General features: G+C 56.3%; 1 protein-coding gene and 1 long non-coding RNA gene across 2 annotated transcripts; one reads left to right on the forward strand and one right to left on the reverse strand.

Moving 5' to 3' along the window:
• Nucleotides 1-1,564: 1,564 nt before the first annotated feature.
• ACP4 (acid phosphatase 4) lies at nt 1,565-6,208 on the reverse strand. The gene is made up of 10 exons (XM_043600942.1): nt 5,952-6,208; nt 5,776-5,880; nt 5,605-5,691; nt 4,412-4,558; nt 3,974-4,072; nt 3,775-3,870; nt 2,972-3,104; nt 2,805-2,887; nt 2,246-2,370; nt 1,565-2,002 (listed from the first exon to the last, which is right to left on the reverse strand). The coding sequence occupies exons 1-10, from the start codon at nt 6,048-6,050 to the stop codon at nt 1,630-1,632; spliced, it is 1,347 nt and encodes a 448-aa protein (XP_043456877.1). The 5' UTR covers nt 6,051-6,208; the 3' UTR covers nt 1,565-1,629.
• A 4,132-nt stretch (nt 6,209-10,340) lies between these two features.
• On the forward strand, nt 10,341-10,827 carry LOC122493808. Its single transcript, XR_006300044.1, has 3 exons — nt 10,341-10,474; nt 10,563-10,622; nt 10,729-10,827. It is a non-coding gene; the product is annotated as an uncharacterized LOC122493808 (long non-coding RNA).
• The last annotated feature ends 8,069 nt before the right edge of the window (nt 10,828-18,896 follow it).

The raw sequence follows: 18,896 nt of genomic DNA on the forward strand, positions 1-18,896 counted from the left end.
GGAAAGTGCCCGCCTCTCCAGGGATACATGAAGACCTTCTGAGGTGTCCTTATGGATGGGTCTGTTGGTGGTCTCCACATAAAGGACAGGGGGTTCTCCGGCTTTTCCAAGCTGTGCAGACAGGGCTGCTGACCCCAGTCCAACCTTGCCCAGCCCTTTCTGCACCCTCTGCCCAAGGTCGAGGGGCTTGCACCTTATTCCCCCGGGGGGGGGGGGGAGGTTTGGGGTCGCGGTGGCTAGGAGTAGCTTCTTGCTATGAGCACCCGCCTCCCACCTGTAATCACCTCCTGCATCCCAGGCTCCCCACTGGTGGTGCTGGTGGGTTCACACAGACCACCTGATGTAGGCATGCTCATCAGTGTGACGCATGTGGGTTATGGCCAGTGAGGGGATTGGTGTCTCGGCCCAGGCCACCCAGGGGGAGGCAGCCCCCAGATTTGGCCACCCAGTGCTTGCCACGTGGTGGAGAGAGTGACGTCTCCCCTCCCAGTCTGAGAGGTTAAGTGCAGGGGCACCGGAACGGGCCTGGAACCAGGTACCCCCACAGGGCCTGCTGTTTTATTAGTAGGTCTGCAGGAGCATTTTTTAGTCTTCAGTGCCATCTGGTGCTACATTTGCGAGGATGGAAACTGCCGTCTGCCCAGTACGGCAGGGGCCAGCCACGTGTGGCCAGTGCAGCTGGGACCTGAATTTTCCACTTTATTTAAATAGCCCCATGGGAGCCATTGGGCACACAGGCAGGTCCCACCCCCTGCAAACTATTGCAGCCCCCAGAATGAGAACGTCACCGGCCCCGCCCGCTCTGCTGGCCTCCAGCAGGAGTTTAATGGCAAGGGATGTGGGGTCTGAGGAGTCTCAGCTCTGCCAAAGGAGATGGGAGCACGGAGGCCAGTCACGTGCCGGGAGTCACAGAGCCTCAGGTTTGCCGGTGGCTTTGGCCCTTGCACCTCCTTGTGAGCTGTCCCTTCGCGCGCACGCTTGAACCCCCGCCCCCCGGGGGCGGTGGAGAAGACTAAAGGTGACAGCTCAAAGCCAGATTGGGTGACTGCCGGGAACCAGTTCTCAAGGGAGTGTGTGACCCACGGAGGGGCTCACTGAGCAGGCGCGGCTCTGGTGCCCGCCAGGTGCGCGCATCACGTGCTGCACCTACAAATGCATGTTCCCGCAGGCACTCACCTACCGTCCGCTCCCATGCACCCGCATAAATACACCCGCACATGCAGGCACGCCCACACTCGTACAACATGCACAAATGGAGGCTGCGCACGCACCGCACGCACAGAGGCCTGTCACACGGACACGCGCATTCTTGTGCCAACACGTATATGCAGACCCCTCACAGGCACCCAAATAAGCGCAGAAACATTCGCACAAGTGTCTGTACGCACGTGCACGCACGGGCCATATACGTGTGCGCAAGCCGCCCTTCACGCAGCCCCCCCCCCACAGGTAACAGCACGCGCGTGCGTGCGCACACAGACCCGCCCGTGGCTCCGGGGCCCGGGAGCCCTCCCCTCGGTTCCCACGGGGCCAGGCGCACACAGTAAGTCACGGGAGCCAGAGCAGCGGGTGAGCAGACATGTTGGGATGCAATGGCAGCGCGGGAAAGGGGGCGCCCGGTTTCCCAGCTCACACGGGGCCCCCCCAGGCCCGCAGGCAGCCGGGTCTCCAGGCCAGCAGGCCCAGCCCCATGCTGAGCCCCGCCAGCACCGCCACGGCCCCGGCCAGCAGGGGCACCACCGTGGCTGCGGGGAGAACACGGGAGTGTGAGTCGTGGGACTCGGGCCCCCCCACGCTCCCAACCCAACGCCCGTGGCCGTCACCTGCAGGGGTGGCAGGCTCGCGGGAGCCGTGGCAGGGGACCCCGTGAGCCGGAGGCCGGGCTGGGGCGGTGAGCTGGCGGAAGCGGCCTAGTGGGCAGGAGCCCGGGCACCCGGGGAGGTTGAGGGGCAGGGGCAGGCCGGAGGAGTCGTTGCGGTAGAAAAGGGAGATGGTGACGTTCCTGGAGGGAGACAGGAGGTGGTGGCACCCGAGCCCCTCCCCACCGCCCCCCTGCCACTGACTTAAATCTGGAGAAGAGGAGCCGAATGGGGAGACTGGGCTCCTGACTCCCACCTGTCAACCTCCAAGTGCCATCCGGGCCAAATACCCCTCCGGGCCCGGGCCACGCCCACTGCCCGGAGCCCCACGTGTCTTCCCGCGACAGTTCTGTCCTGCCCCTTCCTGGGCGCCACCCCCTCCTTACCCAGCATCCTCGTCCGGGTCCCCGAGGTGCCTCCGGAATTCAAAGCCGAGGCAGGCGGCATACGGCGGGGTGTGACCGTCATAGAGACCCAGGGCTCCCTGGAGGGCCAGCAGAGTGCTGTCGTGCTGCGGGTGGATCCCAGGGCTGAGACAGGGCTCCTCTCTCCACGTCTTGTCTCTCCTGAACTCTAGGCTGGTGCATCCAGCTGCCTCCCAGATGTCCCCCAGTTCCCTTTAGCGCCACCCCCCAAATCTGCTCACCTTGGAGGCAATCCCACTAATTGCAGGTAATCGTTTAATGAAGATCGGTCAAGTAGACGCAAAAATATGATCGGGCAGTTCAGTTAAACAGCCTGTCCTTCCAGAAGGGCTAAACTCTCTTACAACACCATCACCTCCCTCCTTCCAGACTGTACCTCTAGTGAAACGGTCTGAGAGTATGGTTTGGAGATGAGCTACCCAAGGCAGCGGGCGGAGGTTCCATTGGGACCACCCCACCGGCTTTTTCTCCCCTCATCCCTGTGCCCCACATGGCACTGCCCCCCTTCCCAAAGACTCACAGCTGAGTACATAACCATCTTGAGGGGCAGCCCTAGGCGCTGGACCCGAGAGAAGTTGGCAAGGATGGCATCCAGCAGGATCCCTGAGGGGGCAAGAACAGAGCGCTGGAGAAGCCCCCAGAGGAAGGCGCTTTGGCCTCCCGGCCTCCCAGCCCCAACGGCCTCACCCCCTGTCAGCTGGGCCTTCTCGGCTGCCCGGGGTGGACCCACATGGGCCCCAATATCCAAAGCTGAGATCTGCGCTAGCGTCCGTAGGACATTCGGGGAGGCCCAGGATGGGAGGGGAAGACCGTGGGCTTGCTGGAGAGAGACAGGGAGAGGAGACAAAGTGACCAGGACATCCTGAGCTCTCCATGCTCCCCTCAGACCCCCCCCCTCCCCGCAGTGCCTGTGCTGTCCTGTTAGCTGCAGCCGTCTCCCCCACCTCCCTCATCAGAACCCCTCATGGGCCGGATCTGGTCAAAAAGCTATGGTGAGGCCGATAACAATCATTAATTAGCAACGACCATCACCGTCCAGGAGCCCTCACCCACGGACCCAGAGGTGTCTCAAACTTCAGACGTCTGGGACTTTAGAAGGGTCCGATGGTGGCGTCACCATCTACACCAGAGCACGCCCAGTGCAACTATCCCCACCGTACAACTAGGATGATTTTCACGGCATGTTGGTTTCGGGCGCTTTTCCCGCAAGGAAACTAACAGGAGGAATGACAAACACACAGCCTCCGGCCTCCCTGCGGGCCTCACTGTATGCCCGGCACTGCTCTAAGCACATGGCATGGATCTCGATCGTTACAGAAACCGCAGGAGGTGTTGATATGTGCGTTGCTGTCCCCACTGTGCAGATGCACAAACTGAGGCAGTCAGGTTAGGGGACTTGCCCGAGGGAACACAGGGAGTGAGCGGCAAAGCTGGGATTTGAATCCAGGTGTCTTTGCTGCCTTGGCTGGGTGGGTGGGGCGGGGGCTCACCTGGCACATCAGCGTGTCCAGAACCTTCCACGCCCTGCGGAGCGGCTCTCCGACCAACGAGAGCCCCGTGTAGTTCTCCAGGTGAGTTAGGAAGTCCTGGGTGCACCGGGCTGGGTGAGTCTAACGGACCTCCTCACCCCTCCCTGCCCCGCCCTCCCAGCCACACCCCTCCGGGCCCCGCCCCGCCGGCCCCGCTCACTGTCCAGCCCTCCAGGGCGGTCTGGTACTCCGCTGCCTCCGTGGCCTCCCTGAGCAGCTCATGGTATCGGGGACAGCTGCGCGTGGGGAACCTCAGCAGCTGGGGGAAACTGAGGCTCAGAGAGGACAGCTTGACTGGGACCCCAGTCACAGCAGAGGGCGCGGGGAATTGGGGCTGTGGAGGCCTTGTCTCTGGTGCAAATCTCTCTTCAAACTACACGGTCCCTCCCAGATCTGGGCGCGCCGCATGGGGATGGCGGGTCACCTTACCTAGACAGCTCTCCCCTGGGGAAGGGCTCACTGCCCCGTGACAGCACACGCCCCCCGGAGCCGCTCAGCTGGGCCAAACTGCCTCTCCCAGCCACTGGCTCCCTCCATCCCAGAGGATGTCTCTCTCCATCCCTCCCACGCCCCCCCTGCACCTGCCCAGCCCCCTGACCTTGTCCTCGGTGACTGGCACTGTATGTACAGGGATGGGCCTCCAGGCAGCCTCTGGGCGCCCCGGAGCAGCCTCAGGGAACAGCCCTGCGAGGTTGGCCTGAGCGCTCTCCAACGTGCGGTCAAAGTCAGTGCTGCGCACATACACCTGGGGTGGCGGGGAGAAAACAGGCAAGGGGACCAAGGTCGGGTCATGGGTCAGCTGCAGCAGCAAACCAAAAGCTTCAGATTTGGTTCGGGGTCGAAGGTTAGGGGTTGGGAGTCAAAACCCAGGGCAAATTGGAGCGGCTGGTTGTCAGTGTTGGAAGTTGGGATCGAGGGTCAGAGGTCAATGTCAGGAGCAGCCAGGTTGGAGGTCAGAGGTTGGGTGAACATGTGGGACCAGAGGGGTCAGTGGCCTCATTGAAAGAAAGGAAGATCAGAATTGCTGGTGGCTGGAAGTTGGAGTTCAAGGTTAGGAGGGGAGGTTGAAGGACATGGGACCAGAATTCAGTACATGTCTATCAGGGATCAGAGGTCAGAGGTCAGGAGGAATGCTCCTATTGGGGGGTGTCAAAAGACAGGGAGGAAATTCGGATTTGCTGAAGGGCAGAGATCAAAGATGGGAAGTTGGGAGGGCAAATTGAACCCGTAAGGGTCAAAGTCACAACCAGCAAGTTTTAGCATCAGAAACCAGAGGTCAGAAAATCTGGACGGAGTTGGTGGGAGTCAGAAGAGAGAGGTGAGGGCAGGAAAATAAAGCCAGGGTTGGGGCGCCTGGGTGGCTCATTCGGTTAAACGCCAGACTCCTGGTTTCAGCTCAGGTCATGATCTCACGGTTCGTGGGTTCGAGCCCCGTGTCAGGCTCCGTGCTGATGATGCGGAGTCTGCTCGGGATTCTCTCTCTCTCCCCCTCTCTCTGCCCCTGCCGCTCCCCTGATTGCGTGCGCTCTCTCCCAAAATAAATAAATAAACTTAAAAAAGAAAAAGTCAGGGTTGACGGAGGTCAGAGGTCAGAGGTGAAGCATATTCATGCTGAGGTGGGGTCAGAGGTCAGCATGAGTAAGTCAATGGTTTGGAGGTGAGTGATCAGAACTGGGGTGCAGGTTGGGTTATGGGGGGGGGTCAAAGGCCAGAGGCAGAGGCCCACGGTGAGTGTTGGGGTCAGTGGAGGTCAGAGGTCAGGAGGCAGGTGAGGGTCATCGTGGGCAGTACCTCCTCCCGCCGGTACTCGGGGCTCAGAAAGGCCTCATAGCGGTTCCTCAGGAAGCGGCCCAGCTCCAGCTGCTGGCGGACCCCCTCCTGAGGACAGAGCAGGAGTCAGCAGACCCCTCCCTGCCCCGCCCACTCCCCCCCCCCCCCCCCCCCGGCACCCCAGCCTCTCACCCCAGTCAGCTGGCCCAGGCCCCTGGGCCACAGGACGGTGATCGCCTCCTTGTGCGGGTCGGTGGGATAGGAGGCCAGCGGGGCCCGGTCGCCGTGCCGGAACACCTGGGGACGGGACCAGGTCAGGGCTGGCCTGGGAGAGGCGAGGGGCCAGGCCGGGGCGGGGGACACCTCACCACAGCCACAAACACCAGGGGTCCTTCCGGCAGGGCCTGGGGCAGGAGCAGAAGCAGGATAGGTCCAGCGGGGAGGCCCCAAAACCCTGGCCCGGCCATCTCCACACAGCCCAGACGCTGAGCTCAGCCCACTGTCTGTGCCGCAGCCCCACCCACTCATTACCCCTGCCTCAGCACCCCCAGAAACACAGGTCCCGGCATGCCTGTCCCGGGAGCCAAGGCGGGCTCCTCGGATCGACTCCCCCCCCCCCCCCGCACCCCCAAGCCTTTGGATTAGCCAGTGGATTAACCCATTTAATCTCCTCTGCGACTCTAGCAGGGGGTGATATGGTTATCACCGTCCCCATTGTCCAGCTGGGGAAACTGAGGCACGGCAGGGTTAAATCATTTGCCTGAGCGGGGCGCCTGGGTGGTTCAGTCGGCTGAGCTTCTGGCTTCGGCTCAGGTCATGATCTCACGCTTCGTGAGTTTGAGCCCCGCGTAGGGCTCCGTGCTGACAGCTCAGAGCCTGGAGCCTGCTTCTGATTCTGTGTCTCCCTCTCTCTCTGCTCCTCCTCCATTCGTGTTCTCTCTTTCTCTCTCAAAAATAAATAAACATTTAAAAAAATTAAAAAAAAAATCATTTGCCTGAGGGAACACAGGCAGAGTGGCAAAACTGGGATTTGAACGGGGGGCCCTTAACCTGGGCGCAGAGAGACCCCCACCCAGCCCCACATTCTAGACATACGCTCTGCCTTCTTCTCCCTCCCCACCACCACAAATCGTTTTTTTCCTATTCTCACCCCTTAAATGTTGGAGCTCTTTGTAGCTCTCTCGGGCTTCTTGGAGATGTCACCTTCTTCCGGTGCTGCCCACAGCTGGCCCAAGCCAGCAGGGCTCAGTGGTTGAACACCCAGACCCCGGATTTAGACAGGCTGGGTTCCAACCCTAACCTCACCCACCATTTACAAGCTGTGCAACCATCAGCACGTTACTGCGCCTCTCTGTGCCTCAGTTTCCTCATTCAGAAAATGGGAACAAGTACAATCTGTACCCCCAGAGAGTTGCTTTGAGGGTTAACGAGTTCAAGTATACTAGCACTTAGAACAGGGGTTTGCGGACCAACTACTAAATAGTTATTTCTTGCTGTGTGACAAATTACCTGAAAACTTAGTGGCTTACGACAGTAGCCACTTATTTCTTGAAGTTTTGGGGGGTCATGAATTTGGGAGTGGCATAGCTGGGTGGTCTCGGCTTAGGGTCTTCACAAGATTGAAGTCAGGTTGTGGCTGGGGCTGCAGTCATTTGGAAACTTGAGCCACTTTTTAATGTTTATTTGGTTTTGAGAGAGAGAGAGAGAGAGAGCCCAGCCTATAAGCGCAGGGGCAGGGGAGGGGCCAAGAGAGGGAAACAGAGCATCCAAGTGCTGTCAGCGCAGAGCCCAATGCGGGGCTTGAACTCACGAACCTTGAGACCATGACCTGAGCCGAAGTCGGACGCTTAACTGACCAAGTCACCGGGCGCCCCTAACTCGAGTCACTTCTGAGCTCACCAGGGCGGCTGCTGGCCAGAGGCCTCAACTCACCACCACATGGCCGTTGGTTCCTCCCACAGTGACTGACCAAGAGACAGCAGTGTCTCTTGTAGCCTAACCTCAGAAGTCTCCTCCACGATTCCCACCCTATTTTGTTGTTTTCGCAGAGCAGTCCTGTCCCCTAAGGGAGGAGCCCCCATGAGTGGGATCAGTGCCCTTGTAATAAAAGATGCTCCAGGAGCTCCCTTGTCCTTCCAGCACCAAAGGGCACATCCAGAAGCTGGCTGACTGTGAACCACCAAGCAGGCTCTCATTAGACACCAGATCTGTCAATGCCTGGACCTTGGCCCTCCAGCCTCCAGGAAAGTGTGAAATAAATGTGTGTTCTTGATAAGTCATCCCCTCTATGATACTCTGCTATAGCAGAATGAATGGACTGACACCCTCTCCGTGTCAAGACCCCAACTTAAGCACCTCTGCAAAGTCACTTTAGCCATGTGAGAGAAGGTGTTCACAGGTTCTGGGGATTAAGGCATTTCAAGGCCATTATTCAGCCAACCACGCAAGTAAACATGGGGAAACACCCTGGTTCTTCACCCACTGGCCGACCCCAGCCCTTTGATCTACTTCAGGACCTTCTCTGTCCTATTCCGTGCCCTTGAGACAAGCCCCTGTCTTCAGCTTGGTCCTGGTTCCCCGTCCTCTGGATAACAATTGGCCTCAGCAGGAACTCCAAAGATGAGATGATAGATAGATAGATAGATAGATAGGAAGATAGATAGACAGATAGATAGGAAGATAGATAGGAAGATAGATAGATAGATAGATAGATGATAGATGTTGATGATAGAGATATAGATGATGATGATGATGATGATGATAGATATAGATGTTAGATAGATGATAGATGTTGATGATAGAGATACAGATGATGATAGATAGATACATAGTTAGATATATAGATAGATATAGATGTTGATAGATAGATAGATAGATAGATAGACAGATAGATAGATAGATGATAGATGATGATAGAGATATAGATGATGATGATGATGATGATGATAGATAGATAGATAGATAGATATAGATGATAGAAGATAGATGTTGATGATAGGGATATAGATGATGATAGATAGATAAATAGATAGATAGATAGATAGATAGATATAGATGTTAGATGATTGATAGATGATAGATAGATGTTGATGATAGAGATATAGATGATGACAGATAGATAGATGATAGATGTTGATGATAGAGATACAGATGATGAGAGATACATAGATAGATAGATAGATAGATATTGATGATAGAGATATAGATGATGATAGATAGGTGATAGATAAAATAGATAGATAGAGATGTTAGATGTTAGATAGATGATAGATGTTGATGATAGAGATACAGATGATAGATAGATAGATAGATAGATAGATAGATATAGATGTTAGATAGATGATAGATAGATGATAGATAGATGTTGATGATAGAGATACAGATGATGATAGATAGATATAGATGTTAGACAGATGATAGATAGATGTTGATGATAGAGATATAGATGATGATGATAGATAGATGATAGATAGATAGAGATGTTAGATGATAGATAGGTAGATAGATAGATGTTGATGATAAAGATATAGATGATGATGATAGATACATAGATAGATAGATAGATAGATATAGATGTTAGATAGATAGATATAGATGTTATATAGATAATTGATAGATGATAGATAGATGTTGATGATAGAGATATAGATGATGATATAGATAGATAGATATTGATGATAGATATAGATGATGATAGATACATAGATAGATATAGATGTTAGATAGATGATAGATAGATGATAGATGTTGATGATAGAGATATAGATGACGAGAGATACATAGATAGATAGATAGATAGATCCTGGGAGGTCCTATTTTCTTTATTTTACAAACTAGAAAATTTGTCTAAGGTCACCCCACTCGCAAGTGCCAGAGTTGGGATTCAAAGTCGTCCAGCGGGAGGTCCGTGCGCTGCACTGCCCGCGCCCGGCTCCCTCCTCTGGACATCTCTCTGTCTGAGAGCTGAAACGGAAGGGTACAGTGTCACCTCTGCCACCTCGTCTGACCTTAGCTGGGAACATGGGCGCATCCAGCAACTGAAAATGTTACCGTTCTGCGCATGTCCATGGGTGACCGCGAGAGGGCAGCGGGTCTGCGTTTGGGGGATTACAGATAATGCAGCGAGTAGGCGAATTCGCAAAGATGGAATCCGCGGGTAACGACGGGCGACTGTATTTGTTTCTTTACTCTCCCTATTTCTGGTGACCTGGGAGTGAGTTCTAAAGGCGTCACGGACGAAGGGTTAGATGTCTACGATACTAGCGGGAAGGCTGGAGGAGTAAAAGTCAGAGACCGCCAGGGGGCGGTGGGAGGCGCGGGCCCGTGGCCCAGAGGTGGGCAAATTGCGGCGGCCGGCGCTCCCACCCCTAGAACTGGTGGTGACGAGGCTCTGGGATGCCCCGTCCGACTGCTGCTTCTCCCACCCTTGTGTCCGGCAGCCACTGCTGGAGGAAATTTTGTCTGGGCCGCCTCACGTCCTCTCCAGGCTCCCAGCCTCCTCCCTGCTCCAAGACACCGACACTCAGAGCTGACTGGGTGCCTCCCCTGTTCACAGCCTCCCGTGGCTCCCCAGCACCCCGGGGTGGGGGGTGGGGGAACAAACTCCTCAGTGCTGGAGGTCTGGATTCTCCAGTCTCAAGTGTCCTGATCCCAAATTCAGACACTACAGGTCCTTTTCTGTGTCCGAGCCCCCCACCCTCAACCATCTGCCCAATGCCCCCCCCTACCCAGAATGCCCTTCTCTCGTCACCACGGCCACCATTCTGGTCTCCCAGGCAACCCCTCTGAGGTTCTGGTGGCTGATCAGCTGCCTCTGGCTCAGAGTCCAGGAAAGGAAGAGGGAGGTCAAACAAGTGTGCAGCTCAAGGCCATGGCCATGAACTTTCAGGAAGTGAGGAGGGGGCTGGCAGGGGGTGGGGGGAGGCCTGGGGAGAGGGAAGGGAGGAGGGAGGCCCTGACTTCTGACCCCTCCCCCCCAGAACGTAACCCTGGCCATGGCCGTAATCACCATCCTTGTCTCCATCTACTTCTTCAACAAGGTGAGTGGGCAGAGGGCAGAGGCGGCCGACTGAATCTCTGACTCTGCGGCCCCTACTTTATTGTCTTAGCCTCTCCTCCTCTCCCGTGCCTCTGTATATCTCTCAGGCTCAGCGATGAGAAGACATGGGACGCCTAATCCAAGAGCATTCCACCCTGGATCATGACCCTGGCCTCTGAGACCAAATAAATGTGACTGCATCAGCATGTCCTGTTCCGTGGTACCACCCCGGCTGGTGCACAGCCTCCCGGGCTCCATTTGAGTCTCCGAGTCAGAGGGAGGAGGGGCCAAGGGTCCAGTCTCCTGGGTCCGAGGAAGGAGAGGGCTAGAGGGCTGGACTCTCCCATTGGAGGCCAGGAAACCAGAATCTGAGCCGGATTTTGAGGGACGAGTAGGAGTCTTTCGGGGGAAAAGGAGAGAAGAGGAAGGACATTTGAACTTTGGGTGCAAAAGCACAGGGAGGAGAGAGAGCAGGGCGCATTCACCTGGCATCAGCACAGACTGGCGTACTTCAGATATACCCTTCTCTGAACCCGGGTTTTCTTCTCAATCGGACAAAGGCAAAAATCTTTGTCCAGTGGGCCCAGGCCACAGCCAGAACAACTTGAGATCAAAGACATGAATTTGTCAGCTGCAAAAAGTCGGCAGGTATCATCTTCATTGCTGTATCGTATCAACACATCTTGCTCTTTTCTGAGAAAACTCCTATTCAACCTTCAGTACCCAATGCCAATGCCCCTTCCTATGGAAGTGTGCAGACCTCCAGGCCGAGAGTCTGTCCCCGGCTCCCTTACGACCCTCCTCCTCCCCACTCCCTGCCTCATCCCCAGTAGACGGAATGCCCTGGGTGACGCCCCAGCCTTTGATGGAGCTTCCTCCTCCTCCTCATCTGGTAAACCATTTCATTTCAACGCAACATCTGAAAAGGCAGCTTCTGAATAGGGTGGCCGAACATCCTGGGCTTCTTAGCAAAGGCCTAACAAGTTTTGATTGGGAACGGATTTACAGCCTTGCTACCCTTTGGGTTCGCCGACGGCAAACATTTTGGGCCCGTTGCAACGTAAGTGGTAATAACGCCCTCTTCAATCCTCGGAAGCGGCCTGATAGTTTTACTTACAGGAGGCCCTGGTTGCAAAACCAGCAGTAACCACACGAGGGCGGTGTTGGACCACGTTCCCAGCCAGAAGCCAGTCCGCAGGGCTCCGTGAGGGAAAACCCGAATTTTGGAGACCTTCCTCCCCCTCCCGGCCCAGGGTTTCTCTCTCCCGGGATCTTCGCCTTGCTCCCTGTCTCCCTCTTCCAGCTCTTACAGGGATCCTGCTACACCCAGAGTTGACCCTGTCGCTCCCTGTTCACAGCCTTCCCGTGTCCCCCAGGTTCCTCGAGGACAAGAGTCCCAGCCCCTCAGCCTGACATTGGAGGCTGTATTCCGACCTGACTCCTTCTACTTTTTTTTTTTCTTTTCCCTTCTTTGGCTTTGCTTTGCTTTGCTTTCCCTTTCTTTTCTTTTCTTTTCTCAATCTCACCTACCTCCTACACACCACACCCCCGCCCCCCAGCATATCCTTAACCACATATAACTCAGAGATAGTAAAAAATGCCACTCCCCAGTGCCTTTGCACATGCTGTGCTCGCTGTCCAAATTTGCATCAGCTTCCTCTGGAAGGCTTCCTAAAACCCCACGTGATCCAAGTGAGGCTGCCTGCTCTCCCCTCCCATCCTTCCTGGCTGTGACTGGGAGCTTGAGGGCGGGGTGCACAGAATAGGATCTGACGCCTACAGGACCCCCAGCTTGGGTCTGGGCTGTTAATGCTTGTGAAACAACCAAATATAGACAAAGAAGTCGGTCTTTGCATGTGCCCCCCCCCCCAATCCCGGGTTTTCAACCACTTAGTGCTGGGGTTCTCAGTCCCCTGGGAGCTATTAAGCTTCCATTTCCACAACCACAGGCACTTGGGATAGATGGGGCTCAGCCCGTGGCCACGTGGGGGTCCCTGGGGAGCTTTTGAAACTCCCAGAGCCCAGCTCCACCCCGGACCACTTAAACCACAACGCCCCGGGGTTGGGGCCTGGACATCGATTGGATTTTAAAAGCTCCCCCGGAGAGTCTAATGTGCAGCCAGGGTCAGAGACATCTCTGTAATGTGTTTTCTGAAGACATAAAAGATAGATTTCCTCACACCCGCCCCCCCGCCACTCTGCCCCGCCTCTTGGAGCTTGGTGCATTTCTGAGGCAGCTCCCGAAAGACTCAGATCCCGGAGCAAAAATTAACCTTTAGTTTAGAAACATTTGGGAGTTTTGAAAACCAAAGAAAGCAAGCTATGTTGTTTCTGCCCGGAGCAAGGGGCACTGGAAGTGTGGCTGTGATGAGGGAGCGTGGGGGAAACCGAGGACAAAGTACAGGCTAACAGCACCCCGCCCCCAGGTGGGGTGTGTGTGATAGCCCTCGGACTCTCCTGGCTGTCCAAGGACATGCAAAGAAAGCAAGTGTCTGACTGATGGAGATCACAGTCATGCAGGACAGGCGTCTCCTTCAGTTTCCGGATGACCTAGTCACCGCAAGACACAGTCAATCTTATCCAGAGCCTAATCTCCAGAAACCTATAGACTCTGTCTCCTGGAGCCCTAATATCACGCTTATCAAGATGGAGGGGGGTTTAAGTGCTTGCCGGGGTGATGTGGGAAACAAAGACCAGTGAAAGCTTCCCTTACCGCCTACAGCCGATTGACAAAGTCCTTGAAACAGGCCGAGTGACCTTCCTCTAGGAGCTCGGCTGCCTCAGTGATGACACTTTGCTAGGGGCAAAGGGCTATCTTGGCTTAATATTATCCTGACCACCACCCCCGTCCCCCCAACCGGGATCCTGTGAATCTCCTTAAATACATAAAGATTCCTTTGCAAACCTCCTTGATCTTTAGCCCCCAAGTATTTGTTGGCAATTATACTCTAAGCATATGGTCCCTGATATACATCTGAGGGGTCTCATGGCTGAGGTTCTACTAAACAGTAATAAATGACATTTTCCTAGTAACAGCTCGCCCCTCAAGGTCCTGGAAACCCGGCTTCCAAAATTCCTTAGAGACTTACGCTGTCCCTAAGGCCCTCCCAACCTGAGGGTATATAATCGGTCACTCTCCGCAACCCCAGTGCCCCTCTTTCTGCCCACGGGTCCTGTCCCCGTGCTTTAATAAAATCACCTTTTTGCACCAACGACGTCTTCAAGAATTCTTTCTTGGCCTTCAGCTCCGAACCCCACCGTCACCCCAAAATCCCATCTGCTGGGAGGCACATTTCCCGGGGCAGCAAGAGAAGAAGAACCAGCACCCCAGTGAGCCAGAAAATCTGGTGGCTCAGTGCTGCCCTGCGGTGCTCTGATCCACCTGGGGGACCGAGGCGTCCTGCTTCGCGTGGGACTTCCCACTTTTAGCCCCCCAGAGCCCCATGTCCCAGGAATCGCTCAGTCCCGGGATAATCGGGACGTCTGGTCACCCTCATTCCGCATTCCTACGCCATGTCCACGTCCACGGTCCTGCCTTTACATGCAGCCCACGGCCGTCTCTCCATGTCTGTCCCCCTGTCTCTCTGTCTCCCCACCCTCTCCCCAGGCTGAGGCCAGTGCTATTTTCATCTTTCTCTAGAGCTCTCCGTGTTCCTGTGTCTCTCAGGGTCTCTGTCTCCACGCTCCCCCTGCCACCATCTCTGTCCCTCTCCCCCCACTTCTCTCTCAGGGTCTCTGTGTCTCCGCCCTGGTCTCTGTCCGCTCCCATCTCTGTCCCTCTCGCTGTGTCTCTGTCCCTCTCTCTACACCTCTCTCTCTTTCTCTCCGCCTCCTCATTGCACTGAATCGCCACGTCTCATATTCTCCAGAGTCTGAGGAGACAGGACCCCCCCCCCATTCTCTACCCTCCACCATACTGTCTCCAACCCCCAGGAATTTCGCTCCAGGTGCTCCCAGGATGGCTGGACCCCTCACTCGTGTCCTTCTCAGACTCTCCCCCTTGGCAGAACAAGAAAGCCTGGCTGGGACGCTGCCTGAAGGCCTGGTCCCCGCTTGCGCAAGGCAGAGGGTTGAGGCAGCCGCCGCCCCCCTCCCCAGGGTGAGCTCCAGCACTCTGAGCAGCACCCCACCCCCACCACGTCCAGCCTGGGCTCCCCCAGCCCCCCCCAGACTCAGCAGTAGCAGCAGGTGGAAGGGGAGCCAGCAGAGAAACAACGTGCCCCCCTCCGGGGGCCCACAGCACCCCCAGTCTTGCCAGCTGCAGCCTGGTCCTCGTGAGACTGAAAGGGGCTCGGCACCCCCCCCCCCCCCCCCGTGGCAGGTGCGGGGCTGGAGGGCGGCGGGGCCGGGCCCCAGCGGGGGTCCTGTTACAAAGGTCTGCCCGGTCCGTGGCACTCGAGGTCGCCAGCAGAAGGAGCCAGAACCCGCCAGCCCAGAAGACTGCCCCACCCAGGGGGGGCGAGCACTGAGGGTAGCCGGGGGCAGCCTCGTGGGACAGCTGGCAGCCACTGGCGTAGAAAGTCAGAGAAGGGAGGCAGCCGTCAGACCCGGAGGCAGGCATCCGCCGGCCGCCTTCAGGAGGCAGGAGGTGAGGGTTGCCAGGGAGTAGAGGAGGAAGAGGGCAGCCCCAGCAGGCTCAGGGCTCTGGCTGGTGCCAGCCACCGACTCCCCGAGGGGTCCTCCGTGAACTGGATGGTGCTGTTGGGACCCACAAACCTCCATGTTAGCAAGTCCCATCCCCGTTCTCCACCCCCCCCTACCCCCCGCAGACTTCCCCACGACCTTCATCTCAGGGCGGGACCCGCCTTCCACCCAGACCCCAAGTGGACTTGGGGCCCACCTTCCACCGAGACCCCAAGAGGACTCTCTCCCTCTCTCCCTCCCGGACTGGGGGACCGTTGCTGTGCAAACCCTATGGGGCAACTCCTATGTTATTTTTAAGTTTATTTATTTATTTTGAGAGAGAGAGAGAGAGAGAGGAGTGCTCAAGCAATGGAGAGGCAGAGAGAGAGACAGAGAGACAGATGGAGAGGATCCCAAGCAGGCTCCAAGCTGTCAGCACAGAGCCCGATGCGAGGCTCCAACTCACAAACTGTGAGATCATGACCTGGCTAACACCGAGAGTCAGACGCTTAACCGACTGAGCCCCCCAGGTGCCCCCTATGGGGAGGGGGAGCTGCTATTAACAGGTCAACCTTTCAGGTGGGGAAACTGAGGCTCAGAGGGGGTGATTCCCTTGCTCAAAATCAAAGACCAAGCAGAGACCTAGTGAACGAAGGAGATCCACATTGAGGCCCTGGTCCATTCACAGGCTTGCTGACCCACTGTGTTCCTTCATCGTCCTGAGCTCACCAGCAGCTCGGGGGCAGGTGTCTTTCAGGAACTCGTCGCCTGGTCTGCTCCCGAGGACTCAAAATGGGGTATGTGGGTGCTCACAAGTGGCTAGGAAAGGAAGTGGAATCCTGGGCCTGGCAGGAAATCAGAGGGGCTTCCAAGCGGCGTCTGAGTATGGGCCTCAGTTTCCCCGTCTGTGAACTGAAGGATTAGCTTGTTAGCCTGGGCACTGCCTTCCTATGCCCCCCACCCCCACCCCAGGACCAGGTCTGAGCCCTCAGCCTAACATTTGCATCCCTGCCTGTCGTGGCCCCGCCCACACGGCCAGCCACGTAGCTCACCGCTTCCTTCTCCTCTGGAGTCCCTAGAACAACCTACGTGCTTTCATGCCCACATGGACACGCCCAGCCTTCGTCCTTATCTCCTCATCCTGGAGCACTTTGCTTCACCTTGTCACTTCAGCTGGCAAACTCCTACTCATCCTTCAAAACCCAAGCGAGAGCCACCGTCTCCAGAAACCCTTCTCTGACTTCTGCTCACCCTGCCAGACTGGATCAGGCATCATTTTCCTTGTATGCAGGGTCTCTGAGATGGAGTTCAAGCTAAGTCAAGGGCAGGAACTAAGCATCAACAATGTACGGAGCAGTGTGCTATGCCCTTCACGTGCACCCTTTTAATTTATTCTAAGAACCCTGTGAGGACAATGCCGTTACTGTCCTTGTTTTATCCAGGGGAAAACTGAGGCATAGAGCACGGTTAAGTTACTTGGCCATCCAGTAAATAAAACACCTCAGAAAGAAGCCCAGGTTGACTGACTGACTCCAGGATCTGAAGTCTCACCCATTGGATTATCTTTTTGTTGTTGTCCGTTTTAAGTAGGCTCCAGGCCCGGCACGGAGCCCAACGTGGGGCTCGAACTCACAAGCCTGAGATCCAGATCTGAGCTGAGGTCAGATGCTTAACCAACTGAGCCACCCAGGCGCCCACCTGTTGTATCTTGCCCAAATACATAATGAATGAATGAATGAATGAATGAATGAATGTCATCTTTGAACAGCCAACCCAGCGGAGAACTCGGGACATGTATGTAAATGAATGTGCCAAGCCCATCTCCCCCCTGGCAAACTCCTACTCATATCTCAATTCCTAATGTGAATGCCCCCTCCTCTGGGAAGCCCTCCCTGACTTTTTCCAGAGTCCCCCTACAGCCCCTCTCCCTCCCTCGGATTCCCTTAAAACCCTCAGGCTAGAACTATCTCCAGCACCAGGCTGGAAAACCTGTCCCCCTCTTCCCAAAGGGCTGATTCTTATCTTTGTCCCCCAAATCACCCAGTTTAGGACCGGGCCCACAGGAGGCCTCAAGACATATTTCTCCCCCAGGGAAGCTAATGGTCTGGAGACAAACTAGGAAGAAGGAGCTAGAAGCCAACAACGAGAAAGACACCAACCCCTCCAGCTGGTTCTCCAGGAAAGAGGTGGCCAGGCCTGCAGGGCACGGGGCAGGCTGAAAGAGCACTATACGAGGAGTCCAGAGATGACCCACCTTCTCGCCCTCACCCCGCTTCCCCTCCTTGAGTGGCGATCCCTTGCGCATCTCAGAGCCCCATTTTTCTGGCTGGAGGACGCGGTGTCCCATCAACAATTCAGTGGGGAACGATAGGGCGCACCATCAACGTGGCCATATTGGGGCCTCCTCAAGACCGTCCCCACGGTTGCTTAACCTCCTAGCTACCCCCACCTCTAGGCTGGGTCTCTACTCAGGGTCGCCTCTTCCGAGTATGAAAGAGCGATGCTCGCGTGTTGTTTTAATTTCTGATTGTTTGTCTGCCCACACCCTTCCCCTCCCCTCTGACTCGCGGCAACATTAGAAGCTTGCAGCAGCCATTAGAAGCTAACACACCTATTTTATAGACCGACAAATGGAGGGGCTCTGAAGGCCGCGCAGTCACTCAGTGAGTTTGCATCTGGAAGGGCAGGGGGGTCGGGAGTCGAGAAGAGTCTGGACCCAGGATGGGCAGGAGAGGCCTGCAGGGCGTGGCCAGGCTGTGGGAGACAGGGTAGGGGGGTTAGCGTTGGGGACAAGAGGAGCAAGCGGGAGCCACGCCCCGTCAGCCTGTGAGGAGGTGGGGAGAAGGGGGGGTCCTGGATGAGAGTCCACATGAGCCCTTCACTCTTGTCTTCTCCATCCATGGCCTGGCTCCTACCCAGGCTCTCTCCTCTCCCCCAGGACCCCCACCTCCAGCTTGTCCTGGCCTCTCTGCATCCCCCCCCATGGAATCCCAGAAGGACCTCTGTACACTCAGTGTTGATTCCACAACTTCCCCTGCTCACACACCTCCCATGGCTCCCCAGTGCCCCTCAGCCTGGCCTTCCCACTCCCCCACCGGCCCCCTCCGGGCCCCATCAAAGCCCTCCACCCCATCTCTACAGCCTCCCTCTTACACCGGGTCCCTGCTCGGTCGCTCACCGACTGACGTGACGTAACTGCCTCGATTGCTCACTGACTGTGTCTGTCCTGTCTCTGTGGCCAGCCTGCCACCTCTTTGAGATCAGTGTCCTGGTCTGACTCCTCTGGGGTCCCCAGAATCACCCGCCACAGGGGGAGCACGCAGGAGGCCCCCATTTTCAAAGAAGTGCATCATGAACACTGCATAAACCCCGGCCTCGGCCTCGGGCAGCAGGCAACCCAAGGGGCGGGGCAGCATCTCATTCATGACAGGCACCGTCCCAGGAGCCTGAGACACAAGCAAATGAAACCGACAAGGGTGGAAGGAAGACTGTCACAGGGACCCCTCTTCGTCTGATTCCACATGGACAAGAATGGGAACCAGGAGACCCGGGGCACAGACCTGGGGCACAGCTGGACGTGTGTCTCCGGAGGGAATTGGGCTCTGGACTCTGGGCATCCTGCCCCGCACTGGAAGCCCCGGGCAAAGTGGGT

Source organism: Prionailurus bengalensis, chromosome E2, assembly GCF_016509475.1.
Source record: "Prionailurus bengalensis isolate Pbe53 chromosome E2, Fcat_Pben_1.1_paternal_pri, whole genome shotgun sequence".
NCBI classification, from domain to species: domain Eukaryota; kingdom Metazoa; phylum Chordata; class Mammalia; order Carnivora; family Felidae; genus Prionailurus; species Prionailurus bengalensis.